Raw genomic sequence first — 25,393 nt, forward strand, 5'->3', positions numbered from 1 at the left:
GCCCTCGGCCCCGCCCCTCGCTCGGCTGCGCCCGTGCGTGGAACCTGGGCTGGCGGGGCGGGACCGCGGGCACCGCATCCTTCCCTCCGTCCTGCACTCTGAGCGTCTGCGACCTTCCCGCGCCCCGCCCCGCGTCGCCTCTCCGCGCGCGCCGTTCCCCGCCACCAGCCGCCGCAGCTCAGGAGCCGCGGGCGGGAGTGCGCGTGCGCGTGGCCGCGCGCTCCCTCCCCCGCCCGCTCTGCTATAACTTGGCCGGCGAGGAGGAGGCGCCGCCGGAGTCGGAGGGCGGGGAGCTCAGAGGAGGGAGCCCGAGAGTTGTGGAGAAGTCGCAGCCCGCTCGGCCGGCGCCTTCCCGCTCGCGGGCTCCGCGCCGGCGCGTCCCTCCCACCCCGCGCTCTCCCGGCCTCGGCGCGGTGGGGCGGCCCGGGGCTGCGCTCGGCCTGCCGGGCGCGCGGGCGGCATGTGGCGCCTGGTGCCCCCGAAGCTGGGCCGCCTGTCCCGCTCGCTGAAGCTGGTGGCGCTGGGCAGCCTGTTGGTGCTGATGCTGCTGCACTCGCCGTCGCTGCTCGCCTCCTGGCAGCGCAACGAGCTCACCGACCGGCGCTTCCTGCAGCTCAATAAGTGCCCGGCTTGCTTCGGCACGAGCTGGTGCCGCCGCTTCCTCAACGGCCAGGTGGGCTTCGAGGCGTGGGGCCGCCTGCGCCTGCTGGACTTCCTCAACGTCAAGAACGTGTACTTCGCACAGTACGGCGAGCCCCGCGAGGGCGGCCGCCGCCGCGTGGTGCTCAAGCGCCTGGGCTCGCAGCGCGAGCTGGCGCAGCTCGACCAGAGCATCTGCAAGCGGGCCACCGGCCGGCCGCGCTGCGACCTGCTGCAGGCCATGCCCCGCACCGAGTTCGCGCGTCTCAACGGCGACGTGCGGCTGCTCACGCCCGAGGCGGTGGAGGGCTGGTCCGACCTGGTGCACTGCCCGTCGCAGCGCCTGCTGGACCGCCTGGTGCGCCGCTACGCCGAGACCAAGGACTCGGGCAGCTTCCTGCTGCGCAACCTCAAGGACTCGGAGCGCATGCAGCTGCTGCTCACGCTGGCCTTCAACCCCGAGCCGCTGGTGCTACAGGTAGGCGCGGGGCTGCGGACCGCGGACCGCTCTGCTCCCGGACGCCGGGCACTGGCTGCGGCCGGCGGGGCTGGTCGGGGACCGTCCCGTGGGTCCCGACGCCGGGCATCGGTTCCTCAACGCCAGAGGGAGTGCGTCCCCCGCGCTCTCGAAACGTCCCTCTCGTGACTTTCCTTCCGCCCTCCCGCTGCGGTGCCCCCCGCGCGCTAGCGAGGCCCCGGCCGCCCCCGGCCCTTCCCCTGGCACCGCTCTCACTCCCGCCCCGGCCCACGCTGACCCTCGTGGTGGCTTGACTCCGGCCCCGGGTCCGTCTTTGTTGTGTTTCTCAGCCCATCTACTTGGTAGTCACTGGGCTCCTTCGGGGACCGGTCGTGGGGAGATCGGATCCGAGGACGGGACGGGGGTCGGAGAGGAGGGTTCGCGGGTGAGTCGAGCTCCGGAGAGACTAGAAGCCCGGAAACAGGCAAAGTGAGATAGTTGGATTGGGGCTGCGAAGGCCAAAGGCCGAGACGGCCGTTTTCACCCAGATCCTGTGACCGGCCCTGTTCATCTGGCTAAGGAAGAAGATAGAGTGTGAGGCCAGAGCCGGGGGTGGGGAAAGGGATTCTGGCCTTGGCCCAACTCACTCACTGGCTTGCTTCTCACTCTTTAAAATAAACGAACCTTTTAGGGGAGTAGGACGGAATCCCTGGACCGTTTTGCAGCAGGAAGGAAAAGCAACACAAACCCTGTGTACCTTTGAAGTAGTTTGGTTTCTGCGTGGCCCCCCGGCTCTTGGCTCTTAGTGGCCTGTCTCTGACAGTGATTGCACATGGGGGTGCGATCCCTCTTGATAACTGCAGGAAAAGTTAACGCTTCAGCGGCATGTCAAGTCCTGGGGAAAATGATCAAAAATTCATCACAACTGACTGAGATATAGTCAACCCTTTCTCCCGAGGAATGCAGCTAATGGCTGGGGATTGAACCGCGTTTTTTTGCAGATAAATCCAAAATGTTTGAATAGCAATGTATAGAATTTATATAGGTTTTGTTTTTTGAGTTTTTCACCGTCTTAGCCAGGAGAAACCAGCTTTGATGAGTTCAGCCAAATAATCTTAACACAAATTTTTTGTCAAACAAAATTTTAATGTGGGTAGTGGTAAGATTTAAGATGCTGTAAGGATGTGAATTAAAATTGAGATTGTTCATGAAATGCTTCTGTTCTGTGTTCACTTATCTTGAGGAATTATTTATTCAGTAGTTCTCAGACTAGTAGTTCTCTAAAGGTTGAGTCCATATGTATGAAGTATACACACTGGAAACTTTTTTTTTTTCCTTTTAAAGCTCTATTTATATCAGCAAGCTGGGTTCCTGAAGAGGGCTTTAGCAGTGTGTTGACTAAGGCGATCATCAAAGTCTCTGGGGCCCAGAAATTTAGCAAGGAGCTCAGGGATGTACATTTCTTGTATTTACCTTACTAGCTGCCTATTGAAAGATGTTTTATTAGGTGATTCTGAGTATTAGTGTATTAGGAACAGCTAACATTTGGGCAAATAGCTTAAAAACATTGTTTTTCTTTATAAACAGGATTGGGCCTGATTTTGAGAAACTTCTGATAGTGCTGTACCCAAGGCAAATCTGCCGATCAGGAACCTTTATTCTTTGACTTTCTCTTGGCATTTTCCATTTGTTTTATAGTTGAGATAATCAGGTGTGTTTATATTGTTCTGTCTTCACACTTTTCATCTTTAGTGATAACATTTTCAAATAATCCACAATTTTCTCAGCTGATTTGAGATAGTGAAAAAATTGCTCTAGGTCACGGAATCCTAAAGAGTACAGGACAGTATGTGAGAGAACAGATGAGTCTTGTAGACTGGCAGTGGAAAAGCTTGTCTTCATTTAGACAGCCTGGTTTCCAGGTTTAGTATCAATACTTTCCAGATGAGGCGTACTGTGAAACGCATTTTGGCATTTCTGCTTCCAGCAATATTGTCATTTTTTTTTTTCAATCTAAAATAGGTCTTCCTAGAGTTGTGACTTTCTGTCTTTGGTGGTGAGTTTGAAAGTATATGCAATGTGATTGATGATTGATGATGGATAGCATCACTCCAAAGGACAGGCAACCTGAATCATGATGTTTATTGCTTTTTGTTAGCTAGGCAAACTGTACATTTTTAGTATATAACGTTTGTATAAAACCAGCTGTTTTGGTAATATTGTTACTGATATTGATAGAAAAGTTCACTTAAATTTGCCTCTCTACTGATGTGCATTTTTGCTTCATGTCATTTAAAAGGTGTTTTTAGGGTGCTAGTGTTTCACTGCCTAAGGATTAGCTCACCATTTTTTTTTTTCCAGGAGAGGGAGCCACTTAACGATTTTTTGGATGCTTGATGACAAACTAGGTTTTTCTTATTTTCTATTGTCCAGAGTTTTGGGGGAAAACCCTTTTGAACTAACTTTATCAAACTGTTCTTCACGAAGGTTCCATATAATAATAATGCTTATAAGAAAATGTTTTTAAATGCTCCTTTGTTAAGATAGTAAGAGAAATGAAAAATACACAGGAATTTAGCTCATTGGCCTCTTCAAATTTAAGAAACAGCAAAAATTAAAACTTCTATTACGCTTTGAAAATAGAAGTGAAAGGTACTGTGGAGGGTACGCTCACATTCCTATGTTAGGCTAGATTGTGGTGTCCCAGTGCGAAGCTGAAGCTGTGTGGGTGTGCAACTGTTCTTAGTTCCTGGTTTTACCAGCTTTTAGCAGCTTATGTAGCTCTTAGGAAAGAGCCAGCCATGGAATTAATCTCTTGAAAAGCATCAAGAACAAGACATGCTGGTATCTTTATCTTCTCAGAGATTGTCTTTTCCTCTTCATATTCTCACTTACCAAGAAGTGTGTTTTAATGCCAAGTAAGGTGGTAGTGCTGTGGAGGGTGGAGGACTGGGAGAGAGCTTTGTTGATTTTTGTATTGTGTAACAGCAGTTTTTGATCACTAAAAAATTGAAGTGTCATAGTAATTGGCAGTTGTTTTACTGGTACATTTTCTGTTAGTGTATCTGCTTACTTACCTGTTCTTGCACTTACGGAGGGAGGGGGTGGGGCTGTCTGAATTTCTGGAAGCCCACTTGCTGTTGGATGCCCTAGAGCTGGCAATGGGATGGTCTCAGGCATAGAGACTGGAAAAAGCTTTGGTTGTTTTAGGGCAGAGCTGAGAATTTGCTTTACTATTACACTGGCAGAGCTAGCTTCATTTGCCTTCCGTTTTATGAATCGTAGTTTTTACAGGACTTAATTGTTATAGTGTGCAATCATTTAGCTGTGGCTTTTAAGTCTTCATTTCACTTCTTGTAATTGGCAAATGCAGAGTATTTGTGTAGGTGTCAGCGCTGAATGAACCTTACAATAAGGAAGAAACAGTAACTTTGATCAGTTGTGCTATTGGCCAACTCTTTGGAAACTCATTTGGCGTATGAATGGTCTTTACCTGATGGAAACTGGTTGTGAACTGTTCCTTGTTTATGCTGATTTCCTCCATTCTTTCATAAGGGATGAAGTTTAATAGAGAACTTTGGTGTTTTTGCCTTAACAATAGCTTATACTAAGAAGTGAATTGGAATTTTTTTGCTGTTGTATCAGCCTGTGGCCAGAGCTTGCCTGAAATTTGATATGTAGACCAGGCTGGCCTCCATCTCCCAGAGATCCTCCTGCCTCTGCCTCCTGAGTGCTGGGATTAAAGGTGGGCCTGGCTCTTGATCAGCACTTTTTATGTGACTCACGTACTTCCCTGTTAGTCAAGTCTATAGGGTTAGGTCCTTTTCCTTTGCCCTAATATCCTGGGGACTGACTCAAATTTTTGACTTGAGAAATTTGGATTTTGTTGTTTTCTGAGTTTGGCTTTAATTAATGGATTTAATTAAGCTTTGGGTACTAGGTCTAGTGAGTTTGAGACCAGGACAAATAATCTTTCAGGCTTTTTTTTTTTTTTTTTTTTAAACCAATATCCCTAAATTTTTACACACTTGAAGTCAGATTACACCCAAACAAAAGCCCTTCCTTTAAGGACGGGAGATCAGGCATCAAACATCTTATGCAGCGGTAGTGCCTAGAGAGGACGTTTTCTACTTTAGAGATCGTCAAGCAGTAGTTTATGGAACCTCCTTCATTTTCTCCCTTTCACAACTGATTTAATAACAGCATTCATGGAGTTAGGGCTCAGAACACATGCCAGGCTGATGCTTATTTTGGTGCTCAGCCTCCAGTGCTAGGATCACAGCTCTGCATCGTTTCCTCCCGCAGGATGGAGCCCAGCACCGTTTGTCTTAATGAGTTCATAAGCTTTTGAGTCTTCTGTGTGCTTTTTCCATTTTTTTCATTTGGGGTTTCATGTACAAATTTGCATACATCAAATCCAGAAAAGAAGGGAGACTTTTGTTTTTAGGAAGGCCAATGAAGCATACTCACCCTTAAGAAAATGTCACTTAGTATTTCTGCTGCTTCTTGATACTGCTGTTTGTGAGGGTTGCACTTTCTGGTCATGGTGGCTGGTTAGTTTCCCAGGGGACTGTCAAACTGAGTTTTGTTCAGTTTTCCTGGCTTGTGGCTCTATCCTGTGTCCCTGTCATCGCTATTAGGACCTCATAGAGTGCTGACTTTTTATTTTTGTACTTTGCAGTCATTACCTGTATATTAAAATAATGAGAGCCTTGGAACATAAAAGCTTGCATTTTTCTGACACATACAATGAATTGTAAATGGTTTGGAAATACGTTAAGAGTAAAAATTGTGAGTCTAAGATAAGGGTAGTTACTCATCCTAGTAATAAATCCTGGAAAGCTTTATTTTACTTACCTGTTATGTATTTATTTAAGCAGGGTCTCATGTAGCCTAGCCTGCCCTCGAACTCCTGATCCTCCTGTCCTACCTCCCAAGTGCTGGAATTATAGTCATGTGCCACCAATTCTGGCCTTTGGAAAGTTTTATAAATTACATATTAAATTCTTTTACACAGTTTGCAGGCTGCTAATAAATTATCGGCAAAATACTTGGGAGCTCGTTAGGCTTAGAGTTAAAATAACTGAATTTGTTTATTCATTTGGACTGAAAGCTTGGAGAGACTACCTAAGCATTTGAGGTTGGGATACCTGAGTGTGTCCTATAGACTGTACGGTCTCTCTGGGCTGGGCCTGAATGCTGAATGGTAGGGAATTTTGCCAGTTTTGGGATGGTGGGTGGCAGAAGTGATGGGGTCTGCACTGAAATTGTGTCCAATTTCTATTCTGCAAGAGCATAGTTATTCTATGACATGGAGCAAACCACTCAATGTTCCAGATCCTGAGATTCAGTCAGAAAAGAATGAGAATGGTAACATGTCCCTAACAGGATTGTTTTAAAGATAAAAGGAGCTGTGTTTATTCAAGTAATATATATAAAATATCTTTGTGAATATGAAGCCTTTACAATACTCTGCAAATTCAGTCTGTAGACAGCTATACTTGTTGGAAGGTTCTTTGGTACCTTATATCGTAGAAGTATATGAATTTTACTCTAATAGATAGTCTGTCACCTTTTTATTTATTGATACACAACTCTGTAGCTATTAATTCAGGGCCTAGTTTGCTAGGAATAGTCTTGTAAAGGGGGGTTGGAGATTTGTTCCATCTGATGTAACATGAGTAGAATGAGTAGTATAGGAAGGAAAAAGGATTAGTAGAGGATTTAGAAATGCAAAGAAAATAATTTATTTTCTCCATAAATCGTCAATTATAATGTAATAATTTTGTTTAATGCATTAACAAATGATAGAAAAATAGAGGTTACATCTGGGTTCCTGACATTGCCGAATAGTGCCAGCGTCTGGTCTGCACACCTTTGGGGTACAGTAAAGAAGGCAGCTCAGTGTCCAGGTTGTGCAGCCATTGTTTTCTGGAGCATTAAGCGTAGGCAGCAATCAAGAACAAGGTAATTTTGGATTTTACATACTGTGAAATGGACAAGGAAGATTTCTGGTGATAAGAAAGGGCCCCAAGTACGATCCCCCATGAGAGCAGGAAGAGATCCTGAAGTACAGTGTGAAGGGCCCCTCTCCTGGACGAGCTAAGACTTTTTTTTGAGGCAGTAGAAAATAGTAGAAGTGGTTTTAGAGAATAAATTGTAAGGAGAAAGAGAAAAGTCAGGAAGGGAGGCTTCAAACTAATTTGTGGAAGAGATCTTGGTGGTCTGGATCAGAATGAAAGGTGTCTTATGAGAAACAGTGAAGTGAAACTTCTAGCAAAGCAGTCATGTCTAACATAGGTTAGAGAAATAGCTAAGACTTGCTGTTGGATAGGGAAAAATAATGTTGGAACCTGAGCAACCACTGCCCACCCTTCCCGATGTGAAAGCACAGGGAAGAAATGGGGACACTGAGAGTTTTGTTTTATCTTAAATTGAAGACAACAACCAGAACACTACTCTCTAAACCAACACAAGACATGAAGTAATCAAGAGAGACAGCGAGCAGGTGTCCTGCTGCCCTTCAGGAATGCTGTTTAAAGGAATGAGGGAAGTTAGGACTTTTTTGACTAAAGAATGTAAGGTAACATTGACACTGGTCTCCAGTTTTGAATACAGCTGTTTGACATGATGTTCAGAATAACACAACCTTGCTATTTTCAAGGCATTGCTTAATGTTTTTGGAATTTTAGGTGGGTGGAAAATGGTATTCAGAAAATTACTTCATGGTAAATGGGACATATCCTGAGACTTGACTTCATTGAGCTTCTGCAGTGCTTGTGATAGATTTTGGTTACTACCTCAAAATATAAATTAAGAAGCTGTGATCTTTGAGAAATTATACCAAAAATTAGGGAATCATTAAATCATCCTAGTAACCTTACTCTATCCTCCCTCCAGACAGTTCACAAAACTGTGAACACATTAGTCTGTCACCAGCACAGCACAGTTGACTAATCTCTATGAACAGCTGTTACAACATGTATTACCACAATAGGATTTCATTCAAATTTGGCCTTTTAAAATAATTTTAAAATTTAAATTGAACCTTTAAACATTTTCTATGCTTTTTATAATACTTTCTCAAAATTTTCTTGTTTAAAATTTGTATTTCTGTGCTGAAATGCTATATAGTAAAACTTTAGGCGGTGTTTGATTAGAAATGGACGTTTTTGAAGTTAGTTTATTATTAGAAATTTCCTCCTTTAAAAAAAAGTCAAATGTGGTATGGCAACTCTTGTGTAGTCATTTTGTCTTTTTAGACGATTTGCAGTTGTGCATCTTTCCATGGAATGCTGTGAACTCATGATTATTATAAACTATTGTGTTTCTTACATGAAAGGAATTTGTGTTTTTAAATTTAGTGTAGGAAACTAACTTTGGTTGCATAGGAGAAAAGGTAATAGAACGCAGGCATTTCCAGAGTTTATCTTACTTTAATCAGTCAGTTTCTTGTCATTCATGGCAAAGTAGTGGATCCCTTGAGAGCTCTGCTTTCTACCTTTATAAAACTGGAATATTTGTACCATCATATTCATCAGACAATCAAAGAATTAAAGGGAAAAGTGCTGTGTACTTTGTGAATTTAATTTAGAAAGTATTCACTTCTTTTAATTTATTATGAACTATACAGATTTGTTATCACATTTTCCAAAAATGTGCTGTTAGGAGGTGTTGAGACTGTAAGACAAAAATGTGGTACATGCACAAAGCAAATTCCAGATGCCTAATTAACCTGCATTCCCCAAACCACAACCGAATAATTGTATTATAATGTTCAGTAGATAGAAACATGAATTCGAAGAAATACAGATTTGTTTACCTGAATAGTAAATCTAATTTAGACTCATCAGCACAGTTAATTTGCCAGTAAAAGGCAAAGTCAGGTCAGTTCTGTTTGCAAAGTCAGAATAGATTCAAGGAGAATTGCTTCCACTTTTCAGTCTACTATTCATTTGGTTAGGAGTTTGCTCAGATTTTGGAAACTTAGCATCATGCACATGCTATTAATGCATAGCAGCAGTCCACAAGCAAAGTTATGTTGCAAAAATAATGCATGAGTATATTACTAGACAGACTGAGGATGAGGCAGTAAGTATATTCCAGGTTTATGGTAAAGTAAGAAAGTATTCTTCGTAATGGAGCAGCTCATGAAACTACAGTGAGATGATTGAAGGACATGGCTTGAGGTGTTGGAGACTGGAGAGGGAACAACGTGTTCAGTTGGTGAGAGGTAGAGGTTGAAGTGAGCCTGTGAATCTAGCCTTAGAATTTCAAGTCCAATATTCTACTTACACAGGCTCTTCTTTAAATGTAGAAATCTTGTTGAAGATTATATACTATACTCTGAAAAGTGTAACGTATCTAAATTTTCTAATCCTTCCATGATACTGACTTGTAAATTGTATATTAACTCTATAGTTGTTCATAGGTAGACCTTGCTTTCGTTTCTGAATCTCTGGCTTTTAGATACTATCGGTGCATCTGATATTCTTGCTAGCATCATTTGAGTTTGATGATATTCACATAGCTTATGAGTTCATTGCCCCCAAGTAAAAAAGCCTAGACATAATAGTTTCTGTTATGCTTCATCACAGTATTTTATGTTTCAAGTTAATAATTAAGGCATTTATAATATTTAGATTTTTAGCAGTTAACCATGTTTAGATTAATTCCATCTAATTAATCTATTTGTGTCTCCCTCTCTCTGCTACTCTTCTACCCCCTCCCCTTCCCCCCTCACCCCCTCCCCCTTTTCACTCTCCTCTCTTCCCCCTCCCCATTCTCTCTCTCTCCCTCCCTCCCCTCTCCTTCCTGCTCCCCCCCCAACCTCACACATTCTATGCAACTGCTACTATCACTGAGCTGCATGCCAGCCCAGATTCTGTTTTCAATTTTTATGTTTATATTGCTATTCTGTGGTTGTAGAGTTGTCTTTGTGTTGTCAGTAACTTAATTTTTTAAAGTACACTGGGAGAAAAATAAGTAGTTTTATAACTATTTTATGTCCTTGTGAGATCTTAACTAGGATTTACTTTAATAATTTTTTATACATTATGCTTTATGACATTAAAATCTGGCTAAACGTTTTGAAAACCTAAGTTGGATGCCTCTCATAGAACTAGAATTGATACTGATCTAAGTTTAAAGACTCACTCCTTCACTTGGAAATATTTGCATATTCTTTCAGTTGTAAATAGTCCAATAAAATAATCATATTACTTCAGATTATGTGGAACTCTGGTTGCTCTAGACAATTTGAATATCTGATTTTCAGATTTTTAAGAAAACGCAGGCCTCTATGGTAAACAGCTCCTGGTTCTGTGCTTTCTACCCTGTAAGAGTTTGCTAATCAGAAAGATGTTGTTTTTAAGATTACTTCGTGTATTTATCAAATCCAAGCTTTAATGAATTAAAATTTCTTTCTTAGACTCTGCTTGGCCATGATAATTTGATTTTAAGCCAGATTTGCTTTAAATGCAGTTACAAATATTTTGGCTTCCCCAAGCATTATTTTTGTACTACGATGTGTTCAGTACAATTCTGTCCTCATTAACGAAGTCTTGACCATTTTAATTATACAACGAAAAATAGTCATAAGAGTAAATAGTGTGACTTCATCTGTAACAGGTTTTCTAAAAGGTTAGGTAAAAGTGCACAAGACAGCTGTGGTGGTGTTCTAGCGTGGCATAGGGTTCTGGTTAGAACTGTCAGAAGTCACTGTTAACATAAAGGTTGTTCAGCTTGACATCTCTTCATCTATTTTTGACTTCTTGTAGGAGGGACTTGGTAAGGAAGTGTAGATGTCACTGCCTTTGCCAGTTGGAAAGGCTCCAAAACAAGACAACATCTGTACATTTGCACATGCTGACAGAGCTCCCCTTCTCCTATTGTGCAATGACCTGACCGTTTTATTTTCACACAGATATGTTTGTATCTGTCCTGCAGTATGGGATGTGAATAATATATCGTATGGAAGTGTTTCCTGTTTGACTTTTTACATGACAAAAGTAATATAATTTCTCATTTACTGACTTCTATTGTTTCACTTTATACCATGATCTTTATACATAGTGTCTGGGAAATAGTTAAATCTTTTGTAAACATTTGTCTAACAAAAACATAAGGTCGTGAGATGTTTTAAATTGAGAGAAAAGTTGAAAATCATGTTGTGGTTTGTATACAGATTCTACACTGTCCATTCAACATGAGCAGTCTGTCACACTTTTCAAGTGCCAAGAAGAAAGAATTCTTTCAGGAATGAAAAGCATGCCCTCCCCAACCTCCTCAAAACAGAACAAAACAAAAAAACATGCTTTCCTCTAATTTCTAAAGAATCAGTACCTATTATGTCTGAGCTAAAAGTGAATCCTTTTATTTAGTGTAGTTAAAGATTCATGGTGTCTTTTCATATAATTAGTGTTTTGTCACAAAATACTAAATTTAAAAAGAAAAAGTTGTATACCAAGGAAAGTATAGTTGTACACTTACAAACTTAAAAGGAAGCAAAGTGAGGATTGGGAATTATGTGTGGTTTAGTCCTAAAGGTCTGTTTTGTTTTAGTATAAAAATTTTGAACAGAGTAGAGATACTCTGTTTTGACAATTAAAGCTTAAGATAAAATTAATATTGCCTGTTTTCTTAACAGATGCAAGCAGAGCCACATTTCTGGCTGTTGAAATGTGTGTAGGTTGGTTTTCAGTCCAGAAGTAGGCCGCATTGGTTCTCTGCAGTGTTTTAAGGTCACACTTTACAGTTTTCCTGGTTCACCTTTACTCCCTTACTCCTTTAGTGCTTGTGTTAAGTATCATCTTGGAAGTGCGAGAGTGGCTCAAGCCTCTGGTCTTGAGGTCTTATATGTGAGGCTTAAAATAACTCTTGCCATGCTTTTGTTTCCCTCAAGTTTATTTTGTAATGGCACGTGTTAGCAGTAGATTATCTTTGGTAGTACAGAGATGTAGCTCAGCAAGTAGAGTGCCTGCCTGGCACCGACAGGACCGTGAGTTGGAGCCTGAGTTGGAGCGGGAGATCAAGTTTACTAATGCAAAAAATGTCTTGTTTATGGTTATAGAAGACATTTCTTTTGATTCAGAATGATGGTGTTCCCAGTAATTAAAAAGCCCACCAGAGAACCTCACTAATGTGAGAAAATAATTCTGAGACTGGGCCAAGATAGAAAGAAAAACAGGACTTAACTGGAGACAGAGATGGTTAGAACTGAGGTTGTTGATGGGGTCAGTTTGTGCTTTCCCCAGCCTTTGGGTATGTGTTTAAAGCCCCACAGTCCTTCCTTGAATCCTCTTAACTGCTTCTGGACTAGTTGCTGCCCAGCAAATGCTGGGACCTGTATCACACTTTAGTAACGGACACCATGCTCAGTGATTTGTTCGGTGTCCGTTCTTCTAAAGTAAAAACCTGTGGCTATGCAAAGACTGTCTAGTTCATTTTCATTACCAACAGTGCAGTATCTTGTCACCAGGCAAGTAATTGGTGGTTAGTAGATTTGCATTCTGTCCATTCAAAAGAAATAATCAATTGCTTGAATTTACGTCAAAAAGATAATGGAAAGTATAAATATTTTTAGAACTGACAGTAACAACAGTGTCTCTTGCTGTATTGATAACATTAGTTTGAGGTTTTGATAAGCAAGCCCTGTCAAATATTTTAAATGTGAAGTATAAAGTTCTTTACATTTTTTTCCAGGTCCATAGTAATGGTATGAGTTAGGGAAAAGATGAAGTTTCTCCCTTTTAAACTGTTCCTGGTAGAAGTCTCTGATGGGGGAACCTGGGGATGACCTGGGATGTCTTTGTCAGATTCCCTTGTAATATTAAGGTAATTCTTTTGTAGAGTTTCCCATCTGATGAAGGTTGGCCATTTGCAAAATATCTTGGAGCTTGTGGAAGAATGGTGGCTGTAAACTACGTTGGAGAGGAGCTGTGGAGTTACTTTAATGCACCTTGGGAGAAAAGAGTGGACCTGGCGTGGCAGCTAATGGAAATAGCAGAACAGCTTACAAACAATGACTTTGAATTTGCACTCTACCTCCTGGATGTCAGCTTTGACAATTTTGCAGTTGGTCCTCGAGATGGGAAAGTAATCATTGTGGATGCAGAAAATGTCTTAGTTGCTGACAAAAGGTTAATTAGACAAAGTGAGTATATAATGTTGTTCTGATTTGCTTTTTGTATGTTTTCTATGTTAAAATAATGCTTATGCGAAACAGATCTTGTTCCTTTCTGAGATGGCATCTTTATGTCATTTTGTTTTGTATAACCAGTATCAGAAAATATTATTTATACTTGTATTCTTAGAGTTTCTCCATATCTAGTAAAATATCCTTATGTTTAAATGAGTGCAAACATACTCTGTGTGTATGTATACACATGTCTTTGCATGTTGGTTTAGGACACAGCTTCTTGACTTGGTTCAAAACCCCACAAAGGATACATAATTAAATCTGGTGACTGTGGGGGGGGAAAAAAAAAGTATCAGCAGTGAAAGGGGTCTATCCTCTCCAGCAACCAAAACTAATTCAAAAATTAAGCACATGATGAAGCTGGAGTGTTTCTGTCAGCACTGTTCATGTGATGTGATGTGACCTCACTGCAGCCTTGGCCCTGAACACGTACCCTGTGTGTTGTGCAGTGGACATGCCATCATATCACATGCCAGCCAGTGCTATCTGGAACACCTCAGCTCAGATCTGAGACTGTTGTAGCTTACACATTGCAATGTTTCTGTTGTACTTTAAAAGTATAGAAACATGACTGGATTGTAGAAAACAGACTTGCTATTTTCCTGCAGTCATTCCTCAGCATGAAGAATCAAATTAGTATATCTTTGGACTATATTGTATTAGAATGTTTGATTTTAAAAATTGCTATTTGAGTTGCTGGCTTGAGTTTCATAAGAAATCATTTAGTGAATTTTGGCTTGGGATTAGGACAGAATTGCCAACAGTTTCTGAAATGGCTCTAAACACACTTCTACCATCTACTATATTTATACACAGCAGTGTCCTTAACATCAACTATTATACAATCTAAATATCAACCAGTTCTGCAAACTGGAAGATGCTCTGTGTCCTGCAGTGTCAGACATTCAACTACGTTACTTCTTCTGTAAAAAAATCATATCCATCTCATTAGTGTGAGAGCTTGTTTTCATCTTTAATAAATGATAAGACTGTGTATACCAAAGAATTGTTTTAGAATAAATTTCTTTATGATGTTTGTTCAGAGTTGTGTAAACATTTCTCTAGCAAAGAGGTTGTGTGTTGTGTGTAGGAAAAGTCGAGGAGCCCTGGTTTAGTCTGCTTCAGAGTTAGGTTTCTTTTGTCAGAGGTTATCAGACTGTAGCCCTGTTGGAAGCTTCATTGCTCTGTAGGGCCTCTATAGCCTCATTCTGTGCTCTTTGTTCTCTGAGGTCCCTATAGAGATGGTTTTGCTTTATTTTAACTTGGGTGATTTCTAACACTGCAGATCTAACCTTAGTTGAATATGACTATTACATCTCCAAGCTTTACTCTCCATTTTTTGTGAGTTCCCCACATGATATGTAGGCAGAGTATCTAAAGTATTTTGAAATTTAAATACCATAGGAATTTTAAAGGGTCAAGGATAGGTAAAGTCTTATGTTCTAGAAGTAATACGGTTAGAAAAAGAAATCAAACGGAAACCAGGCATAGGGCACATGCCTGTAATCCCAGCACACTAGAGGGGGAGGAGGCCAGGGGATCACAAGTTTGAGGCCAGTTTAGGATTCACACCAGAGTTCCAGACCAGCCTTGGCTACCTTGAGACCTTGTCACAGCCAAATAAAGGAACCCAAGAATTGTTGCTTCTTGGTGAGGATCTTACATTTTTTTTAATCCCATGTCTTCCTCTTCTCACATAAGGAATACGAGGAAGTTTTGATTAATTGAAGAAATTGTCAATTTAAGGTGGCGGCTGTATGTTTACTGCTCTGTATGTGATCTTAGTGTGGTCCTGTTAAGCACTTGATTTTCTCACTACCTTGTTCGGATTCTGTGCTCACCAATCTCTTTTCTGACTATTTCTTGACTTGCCATGAGTCCTCCCACAGTGAGTGAATGACCTGCTGAGGGTCCTGGTTCCCTTTACCTCTTCATAGTTTTTGTGAAGGTTGTAGGATTGTATGTCGTGCTTTTCTTACAGTTTAGTAGTGTTTAGTGAATTCATAGAGTTGTGTTGTCTTTCCAAACTTTAAAAATGTCTATTCCATTGCTTAGAAAACATTTTGTATTTCATTTTACGCAGACATCCCTCAAATAGTTGTTAGTTTTATTAACTAAGTCCTGGCCTTAGAGAGGCTCAGCCACGTGCACGTGCCCTGTATGTGTTTGCACTTCATTCAGTGCGCTCCAGTGCTTTTTCTCTGCCCAGTGCTTCTTAGCTTCTCCTGGTAGGTCCCTCCAGACCTAGGCTTTATCTAGTCACTCACCCTCTTCTCTGTCCTTGATACTAAATGACCTTACTGTTTTCTTCATAGGGCAGTTGAGGGGTTGAGGGTTTGCTTTGGCAACTCACCAGTGTCCTTCCCTTTATCATCAAATGTTTCTCCAGTCTGACTTTTCTTTCTGGACCTGCTTTTGCGTGCGCTCGTGTGTGTGTGTGTGTGTGTGTGTGTGTGTGTGTGTGTGTGTGTGTGTGTGTGAGGCCAGAAGACAACTTGTGGGATTCTGTTCTCCCCTTCCACCATATGGGTCTTGGGGTTTACCAACGGCGGGCCATCTTGCAGGCCCACTGTGATCATCTTAATTCCTCCTGTCTTTAACCCAAAGTTAACTTTCTAAGAAACAAATGATCATACCAGTTCCAATTTGTTTCTTTAGCCTTGCTTGTTCCCGAGCAGGGTCCTGCAGGTGCCCTCGCCGCAGTCTCATTGTCTGTGCAGGTGGATCAAGCCCTTAAGTGCATGTCTGCAGATACTGTGTCCGGGGACTACAGTGTTTCGTTTCTTCAGGCTTGTCCTCTTTGAAAATCTAGAGTCAGATGTTCCTCCTCAGCTTTCTGCCGCTTGATGTAGAAGTGCTGCATCCTCTCCAGTCCTGTAGCATCAAGTCACATTTTTGATCCTTTCTCTGGAAGATAGAAAAATCAGTAGACAAAACCTATAAAATGGAAAGGACCTTGTTTGATTCTTATTGATGGTCTCAGTATGTTTATATGAGTCAATATATTGAAACACTTAAATTTATACATTTAAAAGCATAAAAGTATAGAACAAATAGTATGTATTTATTGTTGAGTATTCTATTTGGAGAAATTTTTTATTCAAATAAATTTTTCTCTGTCCTTTCACAGATAAACCTGAAAACTGGGATGTATGGTATGAAAGCAAATTTGATGATTGTGATAAGGAGGCTTGCTTATCATTTTCAAAAGAGATTCTCTGTGCTCGTGTCACTGTGGACCACAATTATTATGCTGTTTGTCAGAACCTCTTATCTAGACATGCCACCTGGCGTGGCACTTCCGGAGGGCTCCTTCATGATCCACCAAGTGAAATTGCCAAAGATGGCCGACTGGAGGCCTTGCTGGATGAGTGCGCCAATCCCAAGAAGCGCTACGGTAGATTCCAGGCTGCAAAAGAACTGCGCGAGTATCTAGCACAATTGAGTAACAATGTGAGGTAGTCTATGCTGACTTTTTTTTTTTTTTCCACTGAAATCGCACTGGCAAAACTAAACCACCAAAAGCTATCTGGAAAGACAAAATTTGGAAGTACTACATTCAGAGGATAATGATCTTGTGCTGATAGATCTCACATTCACATCCATCAAAACAAGACATTACTGTACTTCAAAGTTCACATGATGCTTCTGCATATAAGTATGTTCTTGTACTTTGGAGACTTGAGATAGCATTGACTGCTTTCCCCCTTCCCGTGCCTGAGCAGATTGACGATATGTTATGCTATCGGAAAGGAGTCTGATAGTTACATGGCTGTGTATCAAAGGGTACTTGGAACTTAGTTTGCATTGCTATCATGATTTTGTGAATCTCTTGCATTTACTTTGAATGTCAAGTTAGATTGGCCTGTTTTATAGGCCACCTTTTCCTTCAGATGTGTAGAATCATTTTCCATTTAAAAAATTTTACACATTCAGGTTACTGTAGATGTTTGCTTAAATTTTAATATAACTAGTTTTCATTCAGTGCTATGCGGTACATATTTACCGTTAGGGCAGGATTCCCAAGTTTTCTGTGTTTTTACAAAAAGATGAGTATTTCATTATGTAAATAATTTATCCCCCCACCTTCTGTGTTTCTCCATTGCATGATATCATTTCCAGTTATTTAAAAGTTGTATCCCTCAGTGCTTACACGTATACACTGAACACGAGGTTCAGCATATGCTGCAAAACGTCACTGCATCTTTTGCTGAAAGGCTTTAAAAAGAGCATTCTAGTAGTCTACACTCCGATGGTAATTTTGGCTGACAAAACAATATAACTCAATATTTTTTAAATGCTAACTAGTCCAAGACAGTAATGCATATGCCAAAGAAATACTACACATAGTCCTCTATTTAGAATTGAAAATAGAATTGATCACCTTCCTATTCTACTTCAGTACTTTGGCTGTCATTATTAAATTAAAATGTACCTGTTTATCTGTTAATCTTGACTACTGCTTTCAAAACTGTGTAATGTAAAGATATTCTGCTCTTTATTCACTGATAGTTTCCCAAAGTTAACATGGTAACCATTGTTGGAATTTGATCAGGCACCAGGACCTTTTACTCATTGATAGCTAATAATTTTTCCTGTAAAGCAGTTAGCTAGTCTGCCTACCAGGGCTTGCTGAACATCAGAGCATCAAATTTAAGTATGTGAATAAAAATTAACAAATGTTGTAAAATTTGTGGTCTATTTAAAAATCTTTATATGTAAAGTTCGCTATCACTAGCACAGGCAATATTTTTCTGTTAGAAATTGCTACTTTTGTTTGCAGTAGTGTTTGGGGTAGCGTGCAGTAGTTAGTTCTACACTGACCTTATCTAAATCAGAAAGTGATTAAAACATGCACAACCAAAGCCAAGTCTGTCCCTTTCATCCATTCAGCAAGTATTTATTGAGCATCAACTCTGTGCCAGGCACATTAGTAGCTGCTATATACCATCTGGACATGTCATGGTTAGGTAACTTTATTAAATAATTAGGTATTTCTTAGGTTCAAGTAGCATTAATTAGGATGACACTTTGAAACTTTGTCATTATTATGATAATTCTATTTGTATCATCTTAAATTAGTTTGTTTTACAAAGGAGGAGGACGATGCCAGTACAGTTAATCTGAGTTTAATAGCTGGAAGGAAAAGAGTAATAGGTCTCCATTATAAAATAGATTGCTTTATGTTCATTTTTATACATCAGTATATTGCATAGCTCTCTGAAACATTTTAAGTGCTGAAGATTTTGCTAAGCCTAACTTTCTACAACTTTGGAAAATTTTTGAGGAGAGTATTAAAAATATATATATATCACTCTTCCAGCACTCACTTGCTGCTTACTCAAAGCTACAATAAAAAGATAATTTCAAAACAACGCCTTTTATATTTCCTGTGTGTTCATAACAAACCATCCACTGGCACTCACAGAGGAGCCCTGTGGTTTAGCAAAAATCATCTTATGTTTGGGTGTGTGATTGTGGCTGGCAATTGCAGAAGAGGAAGTGAGGATTGATGGCTGCTTCGGGTATAACTACCATTCCCCTGAGAGATGATGTGGAATTTCTTTTACCTTTGGAGAAGACTGAGGAAACACTAGTAAAAGAATTAGGAATTTAAAATTACAGGGAAAAATACATATGTGAAAAGCAATAAATATTTTGTTCACTTTGCTATCAAGATGTTCACTATCAGATATTTATTATACAGCAGCGATTTATATTTTTAATCATTGCCCATTAATAGACGCAGTAAAATATTTTTGAATCAAACATTTGGGGTTTGTATGTGCATTAAAATTGTCTTTTGTACTGTAAGTTACCGTTTAATTTGAATATTTTATCAGAACTGTCTCCCTGTGCCTTTATAATATAAAGTTGTTTCTGCAACTTTTAATGATCTTAATAAAGAATACTTTAAGAACCATACTTTTCAGACTCTTTATTCAGATTTTTCTTGAGTAAAAAATAGTCCCTTCCTGCCCCCCCCCCATGCACTTTCCTTATAATTTTTGGAAACTTTTTGGTTGGGTGTAAATTGAGTTTAAGGTAGATGTTTTATTTTTCTGTAATAGTGACTTCTTAAACTTACTACAAAGATTGGAAAAAAAATCTTAGGAATTTTCAAATGTATGTAAGACAGTTATATAATGAACAGCACTATAAAAGCATTAAGCTGCCTTCCATGGTTATCAGCATTGCCAAGCTTGCTTCATCCCTACCCAAGCCTACTGTCCCAGTGTACTTTGAAGCAAACTAAGCCATATCATTTGGTTCATGTGTATACATTAGGTATGTTCTTTCCAGCAAAACCAAAACACTAGCAAAACAAAAAATAACAAAAAGCAATAGTACCCTCAGTATCAATCACCAAAACAGGAAAGTTTTTCATAAAAAACTCCAGATTCAACTATAGAAATTTTGAACCACAGGCTGAATAGATGGAGTAATTTAATGAACAAGAAAGTTGATGATTGAGATACATTAAGTATATAAGTCTGTATTCAAAGTGATATTAAAAATAAGCAGCCAAAACTCACATCAATTCTGTTACCTTTTGAGAAGATACTAAAGAATTACTGGGAAAACTGGTGAATAGAATGAAAAGAAACGATATGCCTGACCTTGGGAAAATAATGACGTTGGGAAATTTTATAGACAACCCACAGTCATTCCAATTAATAAATTTAAGGATGTTAGAATAGCACCATTTGCAATTCCTGATGCCTTCAAATCTGAGAATGGTCATACAGAAAAAGCTGGTGAGGAATACACACATGGATTAGGCTTCAGTCAGCTGCAGGGAAAGGAGGAGCCTTTCCCTTAAGGGAGACTTGGGAGATAAAGCAAATGCAATTCTCTACATCTTGGCTTGAGGAAGTCAGCTTAAAAAAAAAAAAAATTGGGAAGTTGAGCAGCTGAATGATCTAGGGATCTTCATCCATTTCAATTTTATTCTTTAAGATATGGAAAAGTCTGAAAAGGCCTATTACATAGCAAGTTATAGTTTACTAACATACTGATAAAGTCTAAATTTTGAATAAGAACCCCCCCCTTTAAAAAAAACAAAAAAAGATTACTTATCTATAGTCACAAAAAAAAAAAAAAAAGAAGAAGAACTGGGCTCAGTTTTCTACCTGACCTGATTTTCCTGATTCATTGGCTTGAACTTTTTTCCTATTTTGCCACAGTCTTCAACATTTAAGGGCCAGAAGTATATAGGTGAATGCAAGGTCATGTAATTCTAAAAAGACAAACTATGCGTTTCCCCAATTATTGTAAATTAGGGGAAGGGAAAATGTAAGAGGACAAGGACAGGTCAGAGAAGCTCCACAGACATGGGAAGATTTGGGAAAGAAATGAACACTGACATTTCAGAAAAAGTAGGACTTCATTCCCTTTGACCTTCAGACTTGAGACTTCTCATATTTCTGTACAAATTAAATGTCTCAGCATCAGTTTACTAATGTTTTATCTCTAGGAAGCTATCTTAGAATTTTTACCTTCACCTTGATGCACAAATACTGTTGCACCAGTAGGCCATGCCTTGGTCCCAGACTACTAAGAGGATGGACTTACAAGAAAGTTTATGTTTTTAGGGAACAGATCATTAAAAATATATTCCACAGTTAATCAGGCTTAAATTTATGTTAATTTTATCTCTTCTGTGTATACTGACATAAAAGAGGGTCTTTCCATATTTCCTTTTAATTTAGGAACAAACTGCACTGTAGGATCACTAAGGGGTCTCACTATATTCAAGAACATCCAATTTCAGTTTCTTGAACTCTGCCTTCACTCATGTTTTTTAAGCCATCCTAAGTACTTAGTTACACTGTGTCCTGTGGACTTAGGCAGATTCTCCATTTTTGAAGAAAGACTGCTACTGTGTGGATGGGACTGAATGGACAAGAAAGTACATCTGCCCACAATTCTTTTCTAGATTTGCCTTAAAAATATGTTTCTTCTGGTCTCACTAACAATCCTTGACGCCTTTTAGATTGAGTTTCCTTGATTTCCCCGTTAACTTGTAGGAAACGTCCTTATGTGACTTTCAGACCAATTATTTTCAAATATTTGGAGAAGAAGAATAACATAAAGACCAGGAGTGATGGATTTTGGTCTTAGGAAACTAAAGCCACTGATGTATGCCTAGTGATACATAATGAAGTTTTCGTATGTAGCTTTGATCTTTCTCCAGCACTGGCAGTTTCCATTGAAAACTCCTCGATGGGAGATGACTTAGGTGGTACAGCACTTGCTACACAAGCATGAAGACCTGAGTTCGATCCCTATACCCCGTGTAAAAGAAGCCAGGCATAGTGTAGTAGCAATCTAGTGCTAGGGAGGCATAGACGGGATCCCTAGGGTTCGCTGGCCGGCCATCCTAGTTTACTTGACAAGTTCAGGTCAAGAAGAGTCTGTCTCAAAAAGAGAAGAAGGTGATAACAGGATAACACCCAAGGCTGTCTGGTAGCCTCCACATCCCCCCCCTCCAAACTTTGGCTGTTCATAAAACTATAAATAGAAATCTCAAACACTTGATACCCATTTGTTCCAAGGGAAAGATCCTGTTTCTCTGCCAGTGAAGACAATTTTTAAAAAGATGAATATTTTTGAACTGCCTAAAATTAAGACTTAGATGTTTCTGCAGAGTTTGAATCTTTTGACTCTTGCCAGTTGTGACTGTAGATAAATTATTGAACATCTAGAGACAATGTCTACATTTTGAAGACATAGAATTCCTTCTTTGACAGCTTATGAGATCACTGGAATGATGAAATAATGTATGGAAAAATATGTTGAAAACTGTAAAATGCCATATAGGAACAAATAAGCATTGATATTTTCCCGAAGAGAAAGGAGGAACTTCATTCAGGATTAAATGATTATTGCTAACTGATGACATCCAGCCATCAGTGATTTTTACCTCCTCATAACTCAAAACTATAAACGAGCTTTAGCTGGGGGAGAGGCATTTGGGGGATTATTTTTAGAAAACTTCCCATGGATTAAATGAAATTGCTAAAGATATTCAGCATGAGAATTCTAACTTTGCAGTTCCTTACCTCGGATAGGCTATTTATGGTCAGTTAAGAAAAAATAATTTTGGAAGAGAAGAGGCACTATTTCAAGACCAGTTACTATTGTTCAATCCTCATTCTTGAAACTAGCTTCTCCATCTTCTGTTGAAATATCAGAACTAGTGAAAAAAATCCATTACCATGAGCCTTATATGAGTACCTGTTTTCAGCCTGTGGTTTTATTTGGGATCGTCTTTAATGTGGTTAAATAACCTAATAAAGAGACTGGAGAGATAGCACAGCAGTTAAGAGCCCTGGCTACTCTTGCAGAGAACCCAGGTTTGTTTCTCAGCACCCACATGGTGATTAAGAATGGCCCTTAACTCCAGTTCCAGGGGATCCAAGGCACTCTTCTGGCTTCCACAGGCAAGTAACACAGCAAAGATGCACTTACAACCATGCAAGGAAAACCACTGATGATACACATAAAAAATAAAAATAAACAAAAAAATCTGATACATTGCTTAATATGATATAAATTACTTAATATAATAAGTATACTTACACTTTTCTGTAAGTATATTTGCAGATGCGGTGTTCCCTGACTGTAATCCCAGCCCGTGCGTGAGGCTACAGGAGGAGATCAAGTTCAGAACTACTGTAACAATGCAGGCAAGAGTTGGACTGGGTCATAGTTTGTTGCTGCTCATTCTAAATCATTGCAAAACACGTCTTATTTTGCTTAGCCATCTCTCTGGCTTATCCTGTCCAACATTTCAACATTGAACATGCTGTTCGAAATACACTTATAAGACAACCCTGTACATGACTGCTACCGTAAAAAGTGGAATTGCTACTTCAGAGGTGTGTGCATCTAATTATGTGGGTTAGCTTCCAAAGTGTTCAAATTGTCCCTCTTAAACTCCCCACACTGTATGAGAATGGATTTCTTACTCATCTAATACTAGGTTATAAATTCACCAACTTACCTTCAATTTCACCAATATTTATGCATAAAATACCCATGTAAACTATACTTGGGTTTTTATTTGCAATCTCTTAGTAAATAGTCAATGAAGCTTGAGAGATTTAATACCTTCCTGCGGGATTTAGAATGAGACATGCAAGAATTAAGGAGAGGGAACAGTTCCCATGCTGTTGACAAAGCTTCTTGGCTGTGTGTGACAGTAGCTATCCTAATGTTATATATTAGAGCTTATTCCATTAGCAGTCAGCCCTTGGGTCACAAACACCAAGCAGACTTGATTCATGGCATAGCCCCTTTCTGGGAAGAAAGAGAAAGTGGACCAGTTGCACACACTTTCCCACACTCCCAGTTAGCTGGTCATTGGCAAAGGGGAAAGGGGAGATGGGGGATACTGCCACAGAAGCTTTACTTGGAGACTGGAGACTGGAAGTCACGTCTTCCCTCAGCTCCAGCCTTAGGCCCTTCAGCTTTCTAGCGAGTGACAGCCATTTAATTTCTATATGAATTACCTGTTGTATTCTTTCGCCCCTACTAAATGCAGACAAAATAAATCCTATCACTTAGCATTCGTACATTAATTTCTACATTGATAGAATCTGTTCAGACTTCTAGATTGACTACGGCAGTTGCCAAGCAGTCTTCATTCAGAATTCACTTGCCTCTTGACTTCACTTCTCCTTTCAGAGTCATGCTGTGCATCTACACTGGATCGCCCCAGGCCATCGAGAATAGAAGACACATTCCCCAGGTGCTCCAGCCCTATCTCTACAAACCACCAATTTTGTACACTTTTTTACTAGCACTCTCTTGAACATACCAGTAGATGTAACAAGGTTTGAGACAAGAGCAAATGAACTAAGACTTATATTTTTTCCTCACATTGTTCTTGAATAGATTTTGAATGAAATGTTTCGAGACTGTACCTTACCAGTAACTGCAGGAGTGGCAAATCTGAGCATGCACAGGTAATACCGCTCCACAGCTCTGGCTAACTGCCAGCAGGATGGGAAACTGGATTGCAGAACAAATGCTCACTTTACATATGTTAAAATTTGGAAACTATTGTCAATAAACTAGTAGATTTTTCTTTCTAGGGTCACATTCCTTTTTTTTTGTTTTTTGTTTTTTGTTTTTGTGGAGAATATACAAACGAAATTAGCAATTGTTAACCATTTCAAATGGCATTACAGTGGCAATGCGATCACAGCATTGTATACAGCATCCCCATTGTTTCCAAAATGTCTCATCATTCCAGACAAGTTGTGGCTTACTAAGCAGTAACTGGCCATTTCCCTCTTCCTCAGCCCTGATCATTTCTAAGCTACAAACTTGCCTACTTTAGATATAATACGGTGGATTCAAAGAATGATATTCGACCTTTGTATGTTTTCAGGATTCGCCATGTTGTATCCTGCACTTGAATTTCCCTTTTGGTTAGTACCCCTTTGTAGTGTGTATCACATTCTGTTTATGCATTGATCTTTTGATATACACTTGGGTTTTCCCCCAACTTTTACCCATTGTGAGTAATGCCATACACGTTGTATAGGTATCTCGGAGTCTCTGCTCTTAATTCTATGGTATATATACCTAGGACTAACATAGTTGGGTCCTTTAGTAATTCTGTTTGACTTTTTGAGGATCCGTTAAACTGTCACATATCTTTCAGTCAGATGTATATCTGACTGATGCCCCCGGAGGAGAGTACAGAGTTGTCTGTTGTTCCAGAACGAGTAAGAAGACTGCAGTGACTGAGGGAACTGGGAGTGGCCCATCTGTCAGCAGTCTCCCTGTAAGTTTACATCCCAGAAGTGCAAAGGCTGTCAGAGGTTCTTTAATAGCATTTTAGTAGCAAAGGGATTAGCTATTGTAAATGAATTTAAAGAGTAAGCCTTCATCTAGAGTTGCCGAACAGTTTATCTTTTTTTTTTTTTTTTTTCGGTTTTTTTTAGACAGGGTCTCCCTGTAGCCCCAGCTGTCCTGGAATGCATTATAGAGATCAGGCTGGTCTGGATCTCACAGAGATCACCCACTGGGGTTAAAGGTGATCGCCACCACACCTAGCCAGAATCTCTTATTTTTAATAATGG

The 25,393-nt window shown here is 40.0% G+C and overlaps 1 protein-coding gene across 1 annotated transcript; it reads left to right on the forward strand.

The window, feature by feature from the left end:
* Nucleotides 1-213: 213 nt before the first annotated feature.
* Dipk2a (divergent protein kinase domain 2A) lies at nt 214-19,220 on the forward strand. The gene is made up of 3 exons (XM_008827515.2): nt 214-1,117; nt 12,947-13,250; nt 16,426-19,220. Exons 1-3 carry the CDS (start codon nt 461-463, stop codon nt 16,755-16,757), a joined length of 1,293 nt encoding a protein of 430 aa, XP_008825737.1. The 5' UTR covers nt 214-460; the 3' UTR covers nt 16,758-19,220.
* Nucleotides 19,221-25,393: the final 6,173 nt, after the last annotated feature.

This window comes from Nannospalax galili, unplaced genomic scaffold (genome assembly GCF_000622305.1).
Source record: "Nannospalax galili isolate Female #2095 unplaced genomic scaffold, S.galili_v1.0 scaffold352, whole genome shotgun sequence".
Lineage (NCBI taxonomy): Eukaryota > Metazoa > Chordata > Mammalia > Rodentia > Spalacidae > Nannospalax > Nannospalax galili.